The 21,221-nt window shown below is 39.2% G+C and overlaps 1 protein-coding gene across 1 annotated transcript in view; it reads right to left on the bottom strand.

Moving 5' to 3' along the window:
• The window catches only part of PUS7 (pseudouridine synthase 7), a 279,628-nt gene that overhangs the window by 226,349 nt on the left and 32,058 nt on the right, over positions 1 to 21,221 (bottom strand). The window contains exon 6 of the mRNA XM_053716557.1: positions 14,283 to 14,394. Coding sequence (XP_053572532.1) covers positions 14,283 to 14,394 — 112 coding nt within the window. The remainder of the gene's footprint in view (positions 1 to 14,282; positions 14,395 to 21,221) is intronic.

Raw genomic sequence — 21,221 nt, 5'->3', positions numbered from 1 at the left:
ATAATGAGGAAGGTAAATTTTATGACTGTTTGGTAAATCCCAGATTTAACGCTGATGAGTTACACCATCCAAGATCAGCTAAATGGTGTCCATCCTTAGACATTGCTAATTTTATTGGTTATCAATTGCGTAAACCATTAAAAAAGGGATTCACACAATAAGATAGAGGAATGCCCTAGACCTATTTTACCCAACAATGTCGGTTGTACCCCTGAATTAGATCTAAAAAATTAAAAATGTATTGGTACTCTAGATGTTAAGCTTAAAAAAGGCATGGAGAGAGCTTGGAAAATTTGCCAAAATAAAATGCTGGATTCTATAGACACATTAACCAAACTTTTTGAACTATCTGAACAAGCCATTTATGATCATTCTTCTATAGATCCCAATGTTGTAAGAGAATGGCTTCAAAGAATGTTAAGTTTTATTGGCAATGCAAATGCAGCCATGTATACTTAATATATTGAGGATTGACCCCAAATTTAGTGATTTTGACATGAAATTCACCCTGACACCAATGGTCTTTTTAGAGACACTTTTATAAAATAAATAGCTATGTTAATACCTTCTCTAAATTTAAACAAAGTGAGAACTTCTATGAAGAAAATCATTTTATCCAAACCTTTTTTCTGAACAGGCGGGAAAGGTAAAGGACGTTTTCCCAGCCGCGCCTCCTATCCCAGCCGGTCTCAATTCACTCAACATCAAAGACAATTCCAGGACCCTTCTACCTCAAATATCTTCCCTTCCTGTGGCAGACCCTGGAAGCCTAGGTTTCAAAGATCAAGACAGATCTCGTCTCCCTCAAGGTAAAACCTTTTTCCTCCCTTACCTGTTTTTTTTTCAAGACAAAATTGGTGGCAGACTGTCAGTGTTTTTTCTCTGCTTTGTTTGCCATGTGCTGCTGGCAGCCATTATATTCACCTCTCTTGCCGACTCTGGTGCATAGTGTGTGATGCTGCTTATTTCCTGCATGCCATTTTATGGCCAGACAGTTTGCAGTCTCAGAATTGTGATGTCATCACTTATTAATTAAAGGGCCTCGGTTCAGTATGCTTTGTCCTTGCATTGTCTCAAACCTGTTTGTGAGAGTTCCTGTATATTACCTGGTTGTCTGATGTCCCTCCTGGTTCCTGATCCCTGGCTTGTTCCCGACTCTGCTGTTCTCCTTGTTCCCGATTCCGGCTCGTCTGACTATTCGCTTTGGCTCCTGACTCGGTTCGTCTGACTACCAGCTCTGGTTTTGACCCCTGGCTTTGACTTGTGGACTTTTTAATTATTTTTTGCTATTAATAAAGGTGTGATTATTTTTGCACGTCTTGTCTCAGTCTGATTCCTGGCACCCCGACAGACTTACCCTTTTGCCCACAGTTGAAACCTTTTAACAGACCCGTGGATTCAGGCCATGTAATAGATTTTATTTCCATTCAAATTTCTCTCCCTCATCCAATAAAATTTTCTGATTCAGACAAAATTCTAGTTCAAAACAAGGTTTCAAATCTTTTGCTAAAACAAGCTATAGAAACTGCTTTAAATTCTCAAATTTATTTTAAGAAAACTTTTTATTTGTAAAAAAGAACGGTCAGTTTCGACCAGTCATAAATTTAAAGGTCTCTAAATGCTTTTGTGGTTTATCAACATTTCAAAATGGAAGGCATTCACCTCATCAGAGATGGTCTTCTAGACAATGATTTTCAAGTTCAATTAGACCTGACAGACTCCTATCTCACAGTTCCTGTAGCTCAGGAACATCAACATTTTTTAACTTTCTCTTGGGAAGGACAGAAATTGAGTTTTACCTGTCTTCCTTTCAGCCTTTCCTCGTCCCCTTGGATTTTCACCAAATTAATTAAACCAATTATCCATTGGCTTAGTTTATGACATCTTAATTATGAATCAGAATTTTGTTTCTTTAGAATCTCAACTCCATCTCACTATTCATGTTCTAGAGAACTTAGGATTTTTAATGAACAAACAGAAATCTGTTCTTTCCCCAACCAAATCTTTAACCTTTTTGAGTTTTCTTATAGATACAACAAATTCAACCCTCATAATTTGATAAAGCTTTAATTGGTGAAACAAGTCAAAGGGGTCGTGTGGACAATGGGGTCCTAATCCTTTTTTAATTCTTTGAGTGTAATTGCTGCCTAGCATTATTATACGCTAATCATCATTTGGAATCATCCGAAGCAGCTATAACCTAGGTTAATTACTGATCTGTACACACCAGGTTATACGCATCAAACATTTGTTAATAATCAATAAGGTCTTGGCAAGCTAATTTTTATTTGTGAATAATTGATTTATTATAATATATGTGTACAGCACACACAAATAATAACACTCACTAGCCAAGACATAAACTGTTATTGTGACACCTATAGATAATTGTACGAATGAGAGCCACAACCCGGACGTATTTGCTCTATAATCAGTAGCATTGCAAACTAACCGAGACACAAGCGTTATTGTAACAACTTTACATAATTGTGTGAATGAGAGTAATAAATAGTGTGTATGCACTTCACAGGAAACAAAGATTGCTAACTGCATATGTGCTTAAAGTCTTAATTGCAACTGTGTCAATATAATATTTCAACAGCCGTAACTGATACAAAGATAGTAATCATATGCACTATGTTTCATGAATAAAAACACCAATATCTTTGTTGCGTATTTTAATGCAACATTTTGGACAATCTATTATTACAAACCCTTTTACACAATTATATTAACAATTTAATGCTCATATTATTGCCATGTGTTAATGTGAACATATTGAGCTTCTACACTTTAGAACGGATATGGCAATTATACGCACGTCGTCTCGTGCATGATCGTAAATAACCTTATAAAAACGCATAGTGTGTCACAAGTTTATGCACACAAACAGCATCCTAGATAAACGAATATTAACGGTTATTGTTTATCTCTTGGCATCAAAAAAGCACTTATTAAGGCCAACTACAAATTATCTGAGATAATGACTTTAGTTTTGAAATATAGCAGCCAACTCTATTTTAATACAATTACCCATTTTTGACTTTTCAATTTTAATAAAAAAAAAAAAAAAAAAAAAGTTATGTTTTTAACAATTGCTAGTCTTATACAAGTCTGGGCACAGAGTGCTACAAAAGCATCACTTTCCTTGGAACTCTTTTCCAAAAATGTATTTAAAACCTAGATTGATGCGAGCACCACTCCAATCAAAGAATTGGAGATAAGAAACATACTCCAATTTAAGAATAATAAATAAAATAATTTCTTGTGAGTCTGCCTATAAAGTGCCGCTGCTAGTGCGTGTGTGTGTTTGTGTATTTGAATTCAACCCTCAGTTTACCCAAGGGCAAAATTGTGAAAATCAAGAAAGAAATTTCAAAAACTATTTCTCTCTCTGTTCTCATCAGGGCAATAGCCAAAATAGTTGGGTTACTTCCATCCTCTATTCATGCTATTTTATCTGCCCCCTTCATTACAGAGAACTCCAAAGTTTAAAAAGGTTTCATCTTCAGAAAGGAGTGTCTTATTCCTTTGTCTCTAGAGGCCAAGGAGGAACTTTCCTAGTGGCGTTCCCACATAGAAGCTTGAAACGGGACAGCCATTTTTGGAAAATCTCCAGATCTAATTATCGAATCCGACGCCAGTCACTCCAGTTGGGGTGCTTGTTGCGGTCCTTCTATAACCGGCAGGAAATAGTCTCTAGAGGAAAAAAAAAAAAAAAAAAAAAAAAAAAAAAGATTTCACATAAACTGCTTGGAGCTTTTGGCAGCTCTTTTGCCGTCAAAAGTGTTGTCAAAGATTTTTCTCCCATGTCCAGTTTACTAAGAATGGACAATATTTCAGCAGTCCGTTATTTGAATCAATTCGGTGGTACCAAATCAAGAGATTTATCTATTATTACAAAAGGAATTCATTCACCTTTGCTTGGACAGAATTTCTGTCAACGCAGAATATATTTCTGGTTTGTCCAACCAAGCAGCGATTGCAAACTACACAAACAGGTATTTTAATCAATTCAATCTCTCAGAGGATTGAACTTTCAAAATTGTCCTTACTTCAGTTGGCGTCCCAGTCTGAAAGCTTTTGCAATCAAACGCTTTTCTCCACTCGTGGCCTCTTCAGACAGTTTATGCGTTTCCTCCTTTTTCCATGATTCAGAGAACGGCCACTGTAGTCCTCTGGGATCTCCACTCAATTCTTCTCATCACTCCACTTTGGCCATCTCAACCATGGTACCCATCTCTTCTAGAACTATCACCCCTATTCTTCTCCCTCACCTTCCACTTCTGTTAGACCCAGAAGGTTGCCCTCACAATCTCATCGTTCAGTTCTCTTCGTCTTATAGCTTGGATGATTCAGGGCAAATCTCATCTATCTTTCTGGTGCTTGGAGAGATGTTTGAATCCCTTTTGAACTGATATAACTGCTATTATTCATTTTCTTACCTATCTTTTGGAATCAGGTTTGGTATATCGGTCCATCAATGTTTCTCGATCAGCTATTTCTGCTTAACGCTCTTTTCTTAACAACTTTCCTGTTCTTCAAGACCCTTTAGTTTGTAAATTGATGAAAGCTATCAAACTTGAGACTTCCTGCCCCTAAATACAATTCTTTTTGGTATGTAGATCTTATTTTCTCTTTTTAAATCATGGCATTCTAATGATTCCTCATCTTTGAAACAACTCTAAGTTAAAGACTCATGTTTAATTTCTTTCCGTGGAGTTTCAGATGTTAGATTTAAATTCTAAACGACTTACCCCACAACAGGTTTCACTTTCTTTATTTCTAAAAGAACCAAATCCTTTTCTACTTCATTTTCTATCCATACTTATCCTCTGAACCTTCCCTTTGTGTTGTTCAATGTCTCAAAAAATATGAATTCACAACTTCTTCCTTTTGTATTTTTTCCTTCAACCAGCTTTCATTATCTTTTATTCCTCCTCACTCTCCTGTGTCTTCTATCTCTATTGCTAGGTGGGTTAAATGGTTTATGAGTGAAACTGGTATTGACTTATCTTTTTCTGCACACTCTGTTAGAGGATCAGCCTCTTCTAAAGAATTTTTGAAAGACAAATTTTGGATGCAGCAGATTGGTCCACTGATTCTATTTTTAAACAATTTTAAACCCATTCAACATGCCTCTTTAAAAGTTATTTTGTTAGTTTGCTTTAAACTAGAAAAATATTAATCTCTGGTTTTGTAATAAAATTTGGATTATCCTAATTTGTAAAGGTATAATCTAGATTTTATTAAAGACCCAGAAACAAATATTTTCCCTCTTCTACATATATTGTTTTCCCTCCAAATTTTAAATGATTTGCTTAAACAATTTTAGTTACATGTTTTATTTTAGTTACCAACCAATAATCAAGACCTTTTGTCAAGTGGATTTTTACCATGTCACAAACTTCAAGTCTTCGCTACAATCAAAATCCTACAAGCTTCAAAATTATTCCAGTTGGTTTCTTCAGACATGTTCCGGATGTCTGGAAACTTCTAAATTTATTGGTCATCTTCTTTCGGATCCTGTTCATCAGTTTTCTGTGTTGCCTATTTGATTTCTGTTATTAGCTAATGAACTGTGTGTATCCTTCAAAAGCAAGCAACAAAATGTATGCTTTCCTGGCAGGGAGAGTCCACGACTTCATTCATTACTGTTGGGAATTTAACACCTGGCCACCAGGAGGAGGCAGACACACCCCAGCCAAAGTTTATAAAATATCCCTCCCGCTTCCGTTACTCCCCCAGTCATTCAGCCGAGGAAATAAAGAAAAAGCAGGAGAAACATTAGGTGTATAAAGGTGCCAGAAGATAAGGGGGAAAAAAAAAAAAAGAATGTATCAGGAAAGCATACATTTTGTTTTCTTTCCAAAGGCAGGGAGAGTCAACAACTTCATTCATTAATGTTGGGAATCCATTACCCAAGCTAGAGAGGACACAGAATGAAATCAAGAGGTAAAATAAGGTAGGTGGACCTTAATCTGAAGGCACCACCGCTTGAAGTGCCTTTCTCCCAAAAGAAGCCTCAGTTGAGGCAAAAACATCAAACTTGTAGAATTTCGAAAAAGTATGTAAAGAGCACCAGGTTTAAAGGAGCTTACAAATCTGTTCCATAGAGGCTTCGTTTTCAAAAGCCCAAGAAGAGGATACTGCCTGGGTAGAATGAGCCGTAATCCTCTGAGGAGCCTGTTTGGCCAGCTTCCTCATAAGCCAAATGGATGCTTCTCAGCCAAAAGGAAAAGGTAGTCTCAGCAGCCTTCAGGCTCTTGCGTTTACCAGCATACAAACACAAAAAAGGAAGAAAACTGTTTGAAATCCTTGGTTGCATGAAGATAGAACTTCAAAGGACGCACTATATCCAGATTGTGTAGAAAACATTCCTTCAGGAGAGGAGGATTAGGACAAAAATCTCTTGGACAGCACTAGGCGTTTAATCTCCACGCAATAAGCCACTCCCCGGGATGAAAAGGAAGGTTGTTATTGTTTGCCAAGCATTAATTTGCTGATCTAAACTTGTACATTTTGTCTGTTAGAGGCGTTTCATGGTTTCTCACTTTCACTTAAAATTTCCTTCTCGACATTTATCCTCTGATAATCTCTTATAACTATGATTTTAAAATATTAATATAAACATTGTTTATTTGTGTTGAGAGAGTTGTTTTTAATCATGTGACTTATGTGCTTAGAGTTTGACCAATGGTTAGCTGATAATGTTGTTAAATACACCTGTGATCAATAATGGAAAGCAGCATCTATGACTAAGGCATAAGCCGAAAACGTGCAAGATGTGTGTTTCAGCTCAGCTCCATTGAATGAGACGTATTACAATAAAGGTTGATCGAATTTCTTGGAGTGCCGGATTTCCTAATTTTTCAGGAAGTCCGCTTCCCAATTGTCCACCCCCAGGATGTGAATGGTCGATAAGTGACAATTGTGAGATTCCGACAACTGACGGATGTGCAACACCTCTCTAATTGCCATATGATTGATGTAAGCAACCAAAGTTATGTTGTCTGATTGGAATCTAATAAACTGGACAAAACAAAATTGTGGCCATATTAGACCATTGAAGAAGGCCCTCAATTCCAGAATATTGATTCGAAGAGATGATTCTTCCTGCTACCAAGTTCCCTGGGCCTTCCAAGGACCCCAAACCGCTCCCCAGCCCATAAGACTTGTGTCCGTAGTCACAATCTCTCAAGATGGTCTCAAAAAGCACGTGGGAAAAAAAAAAAAAAAAAAAAAAAAAAAAAAAAAAAGAGAGAAAGAAGGATAGTCTGCCCCCTACTCGATCTGGTCCCGGATCGGGGGCCATCCCTTCATGAAGACTTATTATACGAGGAGGTCTTCTTAAGACTGCTTGGGCTTGTTCCAAGATTGACTGGGATTCCAGGTACCCTTAGACTGGTCTGCCTTGACAGAGGACTGAGTCCGCTGACCCATGTCTGAACAAAAGGGATGAAAATTAGAAGACTGTCGACCCTTGGATTTAGCTTTTTTATCCTGAGGGAGGAAAGCACCCTTCCCTCCTGTCACTGTGGAAATAATGGAGTCCAGGCCTGGACCAAACATATTTCCTTTGAAAGCTTTGAGTCTTGATTTAGATACCATGTTTGCAGACCAAGACTTTAGCCAAATAGCCCTTCGCGACAGCAATGCGAAACCCGAAGACTTAGCATTCAGGCAGATGATTTCAATGTTAGCATCACAAATAAAGGAATAGGCTATTTTAAGAGCCTTGATCCGATCCTGAATATCTTCTAGTGCAGTCGCAACTTAAATTAACTCCGATAAAGAGTCGCACCAATAAGTTGCAGCACCTGTGATAGTAGCAACAGCTGCCACTAGCTGAAGTATCCCTCCAACTTTCTGTCCATGGGGTCCCTGAAGGAGGTACTATACTCTAGCGGGATAGTAGTACGCTTAGTGAGAGTGGAGATGGTACTATCCACTTTGGGAATAGAGCTCCATAACTACAAATGAGTCAGGAACTGGAAAAATCCTTTAAAAAAAAAAAAAAGGTAGCGGAAGGGGAGAAGGGGGTCACAGGTTTCTCCCATTCCTAAGCAATGATTTCCGCCATGCGCGCTGCTGGTGCCGGAAAAGTCTCAGGAGCCTTTCTGACCTCATAAACCTGGTCTAATTTAGGAATCCTGGGTTCCTCAGACTGCTTAAGGTCAGCGACGTCCAGGGTCAATAAAACCTCCCTAAGCAAAAAGCGGAGGTAGTCTTGTTTGAATCTTAAGCCAACTTCCTCAGAAATACTAGGCCTAACCTTAGGAGTCTGAATCTGAGATCTCACCCTCAGAAGCTAAAGAGGTAAGTTCATACTCTGAATGATGGGATACCAACTACGACTGAATGGTAGGATTAACCCTTAATCCAGGAGAAATGTGTTTAACCTTTCTCTTACATTTTCCTGAAATGGGAAAAGCACTTAGCGCACCATAGAAAGCGGACTGAAGCTCTGTAGCAAAATTCACTGGCAAAAAAAAACCCAAAAACAAACACCCCCCAGAGGGAGATATAGAAGCGCAGCAGGGCACTGCTTGTGACAGTTTGGAATGGGGACTGAGGTAAACGTTAAGGCATCTCCTGAACAACAGAGTCCTGAAAGGTGGATGGCTCGGAGGGGTTGAATTTGCTAGTTAAGGGAGGAACAGACCTAGATCCCTTCTTAGCCTTTAAAACAGAACTTAGGCAAATAGAGCAAAATTGTGCAGGGGGACACAATGTGGCCTCTTCACAGTAAAGACACTTCCTTAGAAGCAATAATGGGAGGATCATTAACCTCCATTGGATTGACCATATCATCTTACATAGCTGTCTTGGAATTTCAACAGTAATTATCTTGTAACTAGAGCAGCACCACCAAACCACACGCTAATAGCTAAGGTACTTACCACCTCCTGGGATCACGCTCAGAGAATTATCAAATGCATATGAGCAGAACAAAACAGCAGACAAAAACAGAAGCTTCCGACGAAGAGAGGACTCTCCGCAACTAAAAGAAGTGCCTGATCACGCCTGACACAAAAGCGTGCAAAGCGCTATGTCTGCCACGATAGCGAAGTGCCTCATAAAAACACATAAAATCCCCTTAAAGTTTACAGAGCCATACAAGCCTAATAAAAAATGTCGCACATGAGTACAAGAGTTCCGGTTGCCTATACATACACCGTAGGAGCTAAGCAGCCATGAAAACTAGCCCAACTGCTCAAATAAAATATCACCAACTAAGGAGGAAATAAAGTGTCCCCAGATCCATTTAGACGGAAATAAAGTATCACACTGTTACCTGTATGAACTGGTCCTTAAGGATTCCATAAAATAAATCCAGGATCTCTGATGCTCCACAGCAACTCCAGGTCTGACAACTGCCCTTTCCAGTCTGACAGGGACTTGAGAATAAAGGAAAGCAGTGTGAACCAACACTGGTTGTCTGGGGGAGGGGGTTAGAGAGTTGTGGCCTCCTTCCAATACATAGGTGCGGAGAGAATTACATGGCTACTCAACCCCAGTAATGTCTTGAAAGGAAACTATGCATTAAAGGACTAAATCCAAATATCTTCTTAGCACCTTCTCTGCCTTCCTCCTATAGTAGACGAAGGCAAAGAATGACCGGGGGAGGGATATTTATAAGCTTTGGCTGGGGTGTCTTTGCCTCCTCCTGGTGGCCGGGTGTTAAATTCCCAACAGTAATGAATGAAGTTGTGGACGCTCCCTGCCTTTGGAAAGAAAAGAGGATATTGGGAGACACATTGGACAGTTTATGGTCTTTATATCTAAGCTGATTGGTCAGTCTGTTCTGTTTTATCTAGTATACCTTTTTCATTGGTTCCTGGTCTGGTATGCTGTATTCTGTCTATTTTAAATTTTGACAGTTTATGTACTTTGAAAACTGCATTAAAGTAGTAAAAGAAAGATAAGCAAAAACAGAATTTATGCTTACCTGATAAATTACTTTCTCCAACGGTGTATCCGGTCCACGGCGTCATCCATTACTTGTGGGAAATATTCTCCCCCACAGGGAAAGGCAAGGAGAGCACACAGCAAGAGCTGTCCATATAGCTCCCCCTCAGGCTCCGCCCCCCAGTCATTCGACCGACGGTTAGGAGAAAAAGGAGAAACTATAGGGTGCCGTGGTGACTGTAGTGTATAAAGAAAAAAATTTTCAACCTGATTATGAAAACCAGGGCGGGCCGTGGACCGGACACACCGTTGGAGAAAGTAATTTATCAGGTAAGCATAAATTCTGTTTTCTCCAACATGTGTGTGTCCGGTCCATGGCATCATCCATTACTTGTGGGAACCAATACCAAAGCTTTAGGACACGGATGAAGGGAGGGAGCAAATCAGGTTACCTAAATGGAAGGCACCACGGCTTGCAAAACCTTTCTCCCAAAAATAGCCTCCGAAGAAGCATAGACCATAGACCCTGAGCTTTCAGGGAGTCCCAAACCGCGCCCCAGCCTAAGAGACTGGCATTGGTTGTGACAATGACCCACTCTGGTCTGCGGAAACTCATTCCCTGAGACAGGTGATCCTGGGTCAACCACCAGAGAAGTGAGTCCCTGGTTACCTGGTCTACTTGAATTTGGGGAGACAAGTCTGTATAGTCCCCATTCCACTGATTGAGCATGCACAGCTGTAATGGTCTTAGATGAATTCGAGCAAAAGGAACCACGTCCATTGCTGCGACCATTAGTCCTATTAATTCCATGCACTGAGCTATGGAGGGTTGAGGAATAGAATGAAGAACTCGACAAGCGTTTAGAAGCTTTAACTTTCTGACTTCTGTCAGGAAGATCTTCATTTCCACGGAATCTATTATTGTTCCCAGAAAAGGAACCCTTGTGGACGGTGACAGTGAACTCTTTTCTATGTTCACCTTCCACCCGTGAGATCTGAGAAAAGCCAACACAATGTCTGTGTGGGCCCTTGCTTTGGAAAGAGACGACGCTTGGATTAGGATGTCGTCTAGATAAGGTGCTACAGCGATGCCCCTCGGCCTTAGGACCGCTAGAAGGGACCCTAGCACCTTTGTGAAAATTCTGGGAGCGGTGGCTAAACCGAATGGAAGAGCCACGAACTGGTAATGTTTGTCCAGAAAAGCGAACCTCAGGAACTGATGAGTTTTGTGGATTGGGATATGCATCCTTTAGATCCACGGTAGTCAAATATTGACCCTGCTGGATTGTCGGCAAAATTGTCCGAATGGTTTCCATTTTGAAGGATGGAACTCTGAGGAACTTGTTTAATATCTTTAAATCCAGAATTGGCCTGAAGGTTCCCTCTTTTTTGGGAACCACAAACAGGTTTGAGTAAAAACCTAGACCTTGTTCCCTGGAGGGGACTGGGTGTATCACTCCCATCTTTGATAGGTCTCTTACACAATGTAAGAATGCCAATTTCTTTATCTGGTCTGAAGATAAGCGAGACAGGTGGAATCTTCCCTTTGGAGGAAGTCCCTTGAAGTCTAGTAGGTATCCCTAGTGCCCAGGGATCCGGAACATCTCTTGCCCAAGCCTGAGCGAAGAGAGATAGTCTGCCCCCTACCAGATCCGGTCTCGGATCGGGGGCTACCCCTTCATGCTGTCATGGTAGCAGCAGCAGGTTTCTTGGTCTGTTTACCCTTATTACAGCCTTGCATGGGCTTCCAAGCGGGTTTGGGCTGGGCCGCGTTACCTTCTTGTCTAGCGGCAGTGGAGTTATTAGCTGGTCCGTTCCTGAAATTGCGAAAGGAACGAAAATTAGACTTGTTCTTAGCCTTAAAAGGCCTATCCTGTGGGAGGGCATGGCCCATACCCCCAGTGATGTCTGAAATTTCCTTCAATTCCGGCCCAAAAAGGGTCTTACCCTTGAAAGGAATATTAAGTAACTTAGTCTTGGACGACACATCTGCCGACCAGGATTTTAGCCAAAGCGCCCTCCGCGCTACTATAGCAAAACCTGAGTTTTTCGCCGCCAATTTCGTTATTTGAAAAGCGGCATCCAATATAAAGGAATTAGCTAACTTTAAAGCGTGAATTCTGTCCATGACTTCTTCATAGGAAGTCTCTTTCTGGAGCGACCTTTCTAGTTCCTCGAACCAAAAGGACGCTGCTGTAGTGACAGTAATAACACACGTAGCTGGTTGAAGGATGAACCCTTGCTGAACAAAAATCTTTTTAAGCAATCCTTCCAATTTTTTATCCATAGGATCTTTGAAAGTGCAGCTGTCCTCTATAGGAATAGTTGTGCGCTTCGCTAGTGTTGAAACAGCTCCCTCAAACCTTCGGGACCGTCTGCCATGCGTCCCTTCTAGGGTCTATTATGGGAAACATTTTCTTAAATATAGGAGGTGGGGCAAAGGGTACACCTGGCTTCTCCCACTCCTTATCCACTATGCTCGCTACCCTCTTGGGTATTGGAAAAGCATCGTCGTGCACTGGGACCTCTAAAAATTTGTCCAATTTGCACAACTTCTCTGGTACTACCATAGAATCACAGTCATCCAGAGTAGCTAATACCTCCTTAAGCAAAGCGCGGAGATGTTCTAGCTTAAACTTAAATGCTACTATATGAGGTTCTGCCTGTTCAGAAATTTTTCCTGAGTCTGAAATTTCACCCTCAGACAGCCCTTCCCTCACAGTTAATTCTGATTGATGCGAGGGTAAAATAGATAAGGCATCGTCAGCGTCTGATTGTTCATCCTTTTTATCTGTATTTAAAACTGAACAATCACGCTTTCTCTGAAACGTTGGCAGTTTGGATAAAAGATTTGCTATAGAATTATCCACTACTGCTGTTAATTGTTGCATAGAAATAAGCACTGGCGCGCTAGGTGTCGCCTGCACGGGCAAAGCTGGTGTAGACACAGAAGGAGAGGATGTAGAACTATCCCCACTACCTTCATTAGATAAATCATCTTGGGCAACATTATGAAAAGTAACATAGCTGTCCTTACTTTGTTTGGACGCTATGGCACAATCATAAACACTCAAAGGGGGAACCACATTTGTCTCTACACACACAGAACATAGGTTATCTGATGGCCCAGACATGTTAAACAGATTTAGGCAGGCAAACAATGCAATAAAAACGATTTTAAACAAAAACGTTACTGTCTCTTTAAATAATAAAATGACACACTTTATTTCTGAATGTTCAAAAAACTATGAAGGCAATATCCGATTTTTATGAAATTTGGACCCCAGTGTCTTAATGCTTATAAAGTATTGCACAGCAAATATGGAGACTCTAGCTCTTAAAACAAGCAAACCGGAGCTAATTGTTGGATTTAACCGTTTTTATACACCACAATCCCTGCTACAGCATTGCTGTAGCTTTTACCTGCCTTAGGGGTCAACCATCCACAGAAATAAGCCTTCTGGAGTCACTTTCTGAGCCACAGGACCCTCTCACATGAGACTGCATGCACTGCCTTGAAAATCAACTGCGCAGCTGAAGCGCCAAAATGAGGACTCCTCCCTCAGTACACTAGAGTGAAGGGGCCTTCCTGACTAGATTTAGGTGTCTAAAACAAGCCAGATCAATAAAAAACGTCCCCAAGTGTTATATGAGCTCATAAAACATTTCATATGCCATGATATTGCAATAAAAACCAATCGATTAGGCCCCTAACAGTGTCTACCAGCATAAAATTAAAAAAGGGGAAGCCTGTTATCTTTTTTGCTGAGGTGAAAGAAAAATGGCTTACCGTTTTCCCTGAGGGGAAAAATGACTCATCTAGCATTAGCCTGTGTTGTTAGAAGGAGACTAGTCATACCTGAAGCAGATGAGTCTGCAAGCTGTTACCCCCAACTGAAGTTCTCTAGTTTCAACAGTCCTGCGTGGTAACAGCAATGGATTTTAGTTACTTGTGCTAAAATCATAGCCCTCTTAAACAGAAATCTTCATCACTTTTCTCTTGTAGAGTAAATAGTACAAGCCAGCACAATTTTAAAATAACAAACTCTTGATAGAAGAAATAAAAAACTACAACTAACACCACAAACTCCTCGCCATCCCCGTGGAGATGCTACTTGTTCAGAGCGGCAAGGAGAATGACTGGGGGGCGGAGCCAGAGGGGGAGCTATATGGACAGCTCTTGCTGTGTGCTCTCCTTGCCTTTCCCTGTGGGGGAGAATATTTCCCACAAGTAATGGATGACGCCGTGGACCGGACACACCAATGTTGGAGAAATATGATTGTCTGTGTCTTTAATAAAATCTAGATTATACCTTCACAAACTATGATAATCCGATTTTCAAACTACTCAACAGTTGCAAAACACAAACCTTAAGAACTTGGAAAGCACATTGATGGCTTCCATGGTGTCTTTGTTTTCCTTGTATAACACAAAATGGCAGAAGCTCCCTCTGGATTTGGGCCAGGAATGTTTTCGTGCATCTTAAAAAAAAAAAAAAAAAAAGGTTAAATGAACAAATTAAAACTGAAAATAATCTGTGAAAATACAGGATGTCATTTGTAAAAGGCTTACCGTTATTTTGAAAATAATGTTTGTTATGGTGTGTGCTATGTAAAATAAAATAATAATAAAAAAAAAAAAAAAAAAAAATAGCTTGGTGCCAAGAAATACCTAGCACAGTGTGAGAAGCTATCAAACACTTCACTGGAAAAAAAATTGTTTTGTAAGCTCAGAAATAAAGAATTCTGTTGCTTGTGCATTGCCAAGTTAAAAAAATAAATACAATTACATATATAATGGTTGGCTTTTCATTTCTTTGTAAGACGTATGAAATGCCAACTTTGCTTACCTGAGGGAGTTCTGACCTCTGTCCAAGTGTACAGCATAAAGAGCACAAGAAAGTAAGATTTAAGTTGTACGGACTTTTGGAGTTTTAAAAATGTGTTTGAGGTGGACATGCAAAATTAATTATGACTGCATGAGTATTTCATTCGTTTTGGGTTCAATGGCATCCAGCAAATGTGTGGCAAATCGCGATGGGCATAGGAGTGGCAGGAGACAGTGAGCGAATGAAACATTTCTGGAGGTGTTGGCAAATATCCCACAAAGGACATCAAACAGTAGGATGCTCACGTAAAATGATCTCCTACATCCTACATAGATGCTTCTCAGGCACAAGCTACTAGTGAAAGCTTTCTTACAGCATAACATAGCAGGAACGGAAAGCAGGGGATTTATGGGAAGAGAATGTAGCGACATTCTGCTCTGAAGAGGTTATTTGAATTTTTTTTTCCCAAACCACAACCAGAGGTTTTTAATTTGTCACAAACTACAGGATGTTCAGAAGCCGACCACAAGCTCTTAAAATATCCGGGCTACTTATGTTTATCCCAGTGACATACATATAAAAAGGGAAATAGATATGAAACTGACTGCTGCTTAAAAAAATACAAATATAAGCCAAATAAACTACTTCTCAAATTAAAACCACTGCCATATAAAACACTGACTCTGTTAGGTATTTTATTCAAATTGTAACTCTTATGTTAAAGTTACATTCCTACACTTTTCAGGACAGACAATTCGGTTGTAGAAAGTTTGTGATTTTAAATAAAAGATTATACTAAATTAAAGGGATATGAAACCCCAAATTTCCCTTTAATAATTCAGATAGTAGATTAGAAAGCTTTTTAAAATAATATGTTCTTCTGTTATCAAATGTAGTTTGCTCTCATGGTATACGTTGTGCAGACTACCATATTCTAGGTAGGCTCTGAAACATGTCTGGAGCACTTTATAGCACCAATTTTACAAGAATGCAGCTCTGTAAGCACAATGTAGAACATTTTTGAAAGCATTGTTTTGAAACTCCTGCCATATAGTGACTTAAGAAATGTGCATGCTCCGGGGTCTACCTACCTGCTGTTTAATAAATAATACTAAGAACAAATTAAATTAGATTTTTTTTTTTTTAATCCTACACTCTATTTGAATCGGAAAACAAAAATGTTGTTTCATGTCCCTTTAATAGTAATCAGAATAATTGTTTTGTTTACCTAGAACTATTGGATGATACGTTACCAATGAAAAAAAACATACCAATGGCAATACAGAGATAAGGCAATGCTACTTGCATGCAAGTAAACAGGACATGCTCAAGGCATGCAGAGAGCTAACACACTGATACATAGCTACAACTTTACTAACAGTTGCATAGAGTCTAGGAAAGGATTTTGTTTATTTGCTGGCAATAAGGGGACAGCCAGATGCCTATACAGAGGTTTAGAAGTGTTAAACTTATTTAACACCCAAGAAGAAATGATTATATCTAAGGCAATATTCTAGTAACAGATTAATCATTTTTCAAATTATATAAAGAAACAAATAAATCAATTAAACTGTATAATTATCGCCAACAGTGTCCACAGCACTTGCTTCAAAATCCTTCTTTATTTGGGGATACTTTTAGGGTATAAAAAACAGCAGCAAATGTAATACTGTTCACAAACTCACAATTTATAGCAACCCAGGTTACTTAATTAACATACACCTGTCTATGTTTAATTAATTATGATCCATGTTAAAAAAGCAGGTAAAAACTCACCTGCCCCATCTAGTGGTAGATCCTAAGTTCTACATTTTCGTTCTTATATATTAAAAATATACAAAAAAAAAAAAAAAAACACATTAAAAACAAAACATTCTGTACACTGAGCTGAGATAGGTCCTTCACATAAATACAGATACATCAATCTTTATTCATTTCCAAAGGCTTTATGGAATTTAATGTAGATATCCAGAGTAGTTCTTTTCTTTTTAACATTAATTCCCTATTACCACCTCTCCTAGGCAACTTAATTTTATCCATAACCTGCCATCTCAACTGGCAACCGTATCAGTGAACACAAATCAAACAAAGGTGCAATAACAAAAAGGCACCTGTTTCATCCCATTTCTTGGAAGCTTGGCACTCTATTAGCCAGTTGAGATGGTAGGTTATCGATCAAATTAAGTTGCCTAGGAGAGGGGGTAATAGGGAATTAATGTAAAAAAGAAAATAACTATTCTGGATATCTACATTAAATTCCATGAAGCCTTTGGGAATGAAGATTATGATGTACCTGTATTTATGTAAAGGACCTAGCTCAGAATGTTTTTTTTGTATACTTTTAATATATAAGAACGAAAATGTAGAACTTAGGATCTACCACTAGATGGGTCAGATGAGTTGTTGCCTGCTTTTGTAACATGGATCATAATTAAATTAAACACAGACAGGTGTATGTTAATTAAGTAACCTGGGATGCTATAAATTGTGAGCTTGTGAACAGTATTACATTGCATGACTAAGGGTGTACAACCCGAAAGGTTGCTGTCATTTTTTGTACCCTAAAATTATTCCCAAATTAAAAAAACAAAAACAAAACACAAACGTATGCTAACCTGATAAATGTATTTCTTTCATCTAATTGGCAAGAGTCCATGAACTAGTGACATATGCGATATACAATCCTACCAGGAGGGGCAAAGTGTCCCAAACCTCAAAATGCCTATAAATATACCCCTCACCACGCCCACAATTCAGTTTTACAAACTTTGCCTCCTATGGAGGTGGTGAAGTAAGTTTGTGCTATGATTTCTACGTTGATATGCGCTTCTCAGCATTGTAGAAGCCCGATTCCTCTCAGAGTACAGCGAATGTCAGATGGACGTGAAGGGAGTATCACCTATTGAATACGATGATTTCTCTAACATGGTCTTTTTCATGGGTTCTCTGTTATCGGTCGTAGAGATTCATCTCCTACCTCCCTTTTCAGATCGACGATATACTCTCAATTTACCATTACCTCTACTAATAACTGTTTTAGTACTGGTTTGGCTATCTGCTATATGTGGATGGGTGTCTTTTGGTAAGTATGTTTTCATTACTTTAGAACTTTATATAATTGCATAAAGTGCCAAACCATAGCTGAAAGTGTCTTAATATATGTATTGTACTTATATTTGCCATGAGTCAGGTTCATTTATTTCCTTCTTCAGACTGTCAGTTTCATATTTGGGAATATAAACACTTTAAGAAATGTATTTCTTACCTAAGGTTTAGTCTTTTTTCAATTTGACTACTTTTTTGCAATTGCGGGTGTTAGGCCCGCGGGTGCGTCAAATGTTAGACTTTATTGCATCATTTTTGGCGCAAACTTTTTTTGGCACGAAAAAATATGTTTTTCACGCAACTTCGTCATTTCCAGCGTCATACGTGACGCCGAGACCTTTCACACGGCTGCGTCATTAGTGACGCAAGGGTGTCCTTTCCAGTCATTTTTGGCGCGAAAAAAGTTTACGTTACGTTGTGCGTCATACTTGGCGCCAATTTTTTTTTCGTTATTTCAATACCCCATTGTTGTTTGCCTCCTGCTTTCTTTTCTATCAAGAGGCCTATGCTTTTGCATTTTTTCCCATTCCTGAAAATTGTCATTTAAGGAAATAGATAATTTTGCTTTATATGTTGTTTTTCTCTTACATTGAGCAAGATGTACCAATCTGATCCTGCCTCTGAAGTTTCTGCTGGAACATTGCTGCCAGACATCGGTTCTACCAAAGCTAAGTGCATTTGTTGTAAAATTGTAGAAATTATTCCACCGAATGTCATTTGTAATAGTTGTCATGATAAACTTTTACATGCAGATAGTGTTTCCATCAGTAATAGTACATTGCCAGTTGCAGTTCCTTCAACTTCTAATGTGCATGATATACCTGTAAATTTTAAAGAATTTGTTTCTGATTCTATTATGAAGGTTTTGTCTGCATTTCCACCTTCTAATAAACGTAAAAGGTCTTTTAAAACTTCTCATTTAGCTGATGAAATTTCAAATGACCAACAACATAATAATTCATCCTCTTCTGATGAGGATCTATCTGAAACAGAAGATCCTTCTTCAGATATTGACACTGACAAATCTTCTTATTTAAAATAGAGTAAATGCATTCTTTATTAAAAGAAGTGTTAATTACTTTGGATATTGAGGTAATTAGTCCTATTGACGTTCAGTCTAATAAACATTTAAATGCCGTTTTTAAACCTCCTGTGGTTTCCCCAGGTGTTTTTCCCATTCCTGAGGCTATTTCTGATATGATTTCTAGGGAATGGAATAAGCCAGGTACTTCCTTTGTTCCTTCTTCAAGGTTTAAGAGATTGTATCCTTTACCAGCAAAATCTATAGAGTTTTGGGAAAAGATCCCCAAAGTTGATGGGGCTATTTCTACTCTTGCTAAACGTACCACTATTCCTATGGAAGATAGTACTTCCTTTAAGGATCCTTTAGATAGGAAGCTTGAATCTTATCTAAGGAAGGCCTATTTATATTCAGGTCATCTTCTCAGACCTGCTATTTCTTTGGGTGATGTTGCGGCTGCATCAACTTTCTGGTTGGAAAATTTAGCGCAACATATCTAGCATTGTTCGCTTACTGCAACATGCTAATCATTTTATTTGTGATGCCATTTTTGATATCAAAATTGATGTTAGATCCATGTCTTTAGCTGTATTAGCTAGAAGAGCTTTGTGGCTTAAATCTTGGAATGCTGATATGACATCTAAATCTAGATTACTCTCTCTTTCTTTCCAAGGTAATAATTTATTTGGTTCTCAGTTGGATTCTATTATTTCAACTATCACTGGAGGAAAAGGAGTTTTTTTGCCTTAGGATAAAAAACCTAAGGGTAAATCTAAGGCTTCTAACCGTTTTCGTGCCTTTCGTCAGAATAAGAAACAAAAACTCAATCCTCCTCCCAAGGAATCTGCTTCCAGTTGGAAGCCTTCCTCAAATTGGAATAAATCCAAGCCATTTAGGAAACCAAAGTCTGCCCCTAAGTCTGCATGAAGGTGCGGTCCTCATTCCAGCTCAGCTGGTAGGGGGCAGATTAAGGTTTTTCAAGGATTTTTGGATAAAATCTGTCCAAAATCATTGGATTAAGAGCATTGTCTCTCGAGGGTATCGAATAGGATTCAGAGTAAGACCTCCTGTGAGAAGATTTTTTCTCTCACACATCCCTGTAAATCCAGTAAAAGTTCAGGCTTTTCTGAAGTGTGTTTCAGACCTGGAGTCTTCAGGGGTAATCATGCCAGTTCCTCCTCCGGAACAAGGTTTGGGGTTTTATTCAAACCTATTCATTGTACCAAAGAAAGAAAATTTGTTCAGACCAGTTCTGGATCTAAAAATTTTGAATCGTTATGTAAGAGTACCAACTTTCAAGATGGTGACTATAAGGACTATTCTGCCTTTTGTTCAGCAAGGACATTATATGTCCACAATAGACTTGCAGGATGCATACCTTCATATTCCGATTCATCCAGAACACTATCAGTTTCTGAGATTCTCTTTTCTAGACAAGCATTACCAATTTGTTGCTCTTCCATTTGGCCTAGCAACAGCTCCAAGAATCTTTTCAAAGGTTCTGGGTGCCCTACTATCTGTAATCAGAGAACAGGGTATTGCGGTGTTTCCTTATTTGGACGATATCGTGGTACTAGCTCAGTCTTTACATACTGCAGAATCTCACACGAATCAACTAGTGTTTCTTCGGAAACATGGTTGGAGGATCAATTTACCAAAAAGTTTCTTGATTCCTCAGACAATGGTCAACTTTTTAGGCTTCCAGATAGAGACAGAGTCATGGACACTGAATCTAACAGACAAGAGACGTTTAAAATTGGTCGCAGCATGCCGGCTCCTTCAGTCTCAGTCATTCCCTTCAGTGGCTATGTGCATGGAAGTTTTAGGTCTCATGACTGCAGCATCGGACGCAATCCCCTTTGCTCGTTTTCACATGAGACCTCTACAGCTTTGTATGCTGAATCAATGGTGTAGGGATTATACAAAGATATCATAATTAATATCCTTGAATCCCAATGTACGACACTCTCTGACATGGTGGATAGATCACCGTCGTTTGGTTCAAGGGGCTTCTTTTGTTCGCCCCTGTTTGGGGTTCTCTGACAGCACAAGGGGTTTGGAAATCTCAAGAGGCGAGATTACCAATAAATATTTTAGAACTCAGTGCAATTCTCAGGGCTCTTCAATTCTGGCCTCTGCTAAAGAGAGAACCGTTCATTTGTTTTCAGACAGACAATATCACAACTGTGGCTTATGTCAATCAGGGTGGGACTCACAGTCCCCAAGCTATGAAAGAAGTATCTCGGATACTTGCCTGGGCGGAATCCAGCTCCTGTCTAATCTCTGCGGTGCATATCCCAGGCGTAGACAATTGGGAGGCGGATTATCTCAGCCGCCAGACTTTACATCCAGGG

The sequence above is a fragment of the Bombina bombina genome, chromosome 6, assembly GCF_027579735.1.
Source record: "Bombina bombina isolate aBomBom1 chromosome 6, aBomBom1.pri, whole genome shotgun sequence".
Taxonomy (NCBI): Eukaryota; Metazoa; Chordata; class Amphibia; order Anura; family Bombinatoridae; genus Bombina; species Bombina bombina.
Note: the sequence above shows the minus strand (reverse complement) of the source record. Positions and strands in the feature narration are given on the sequence as shown.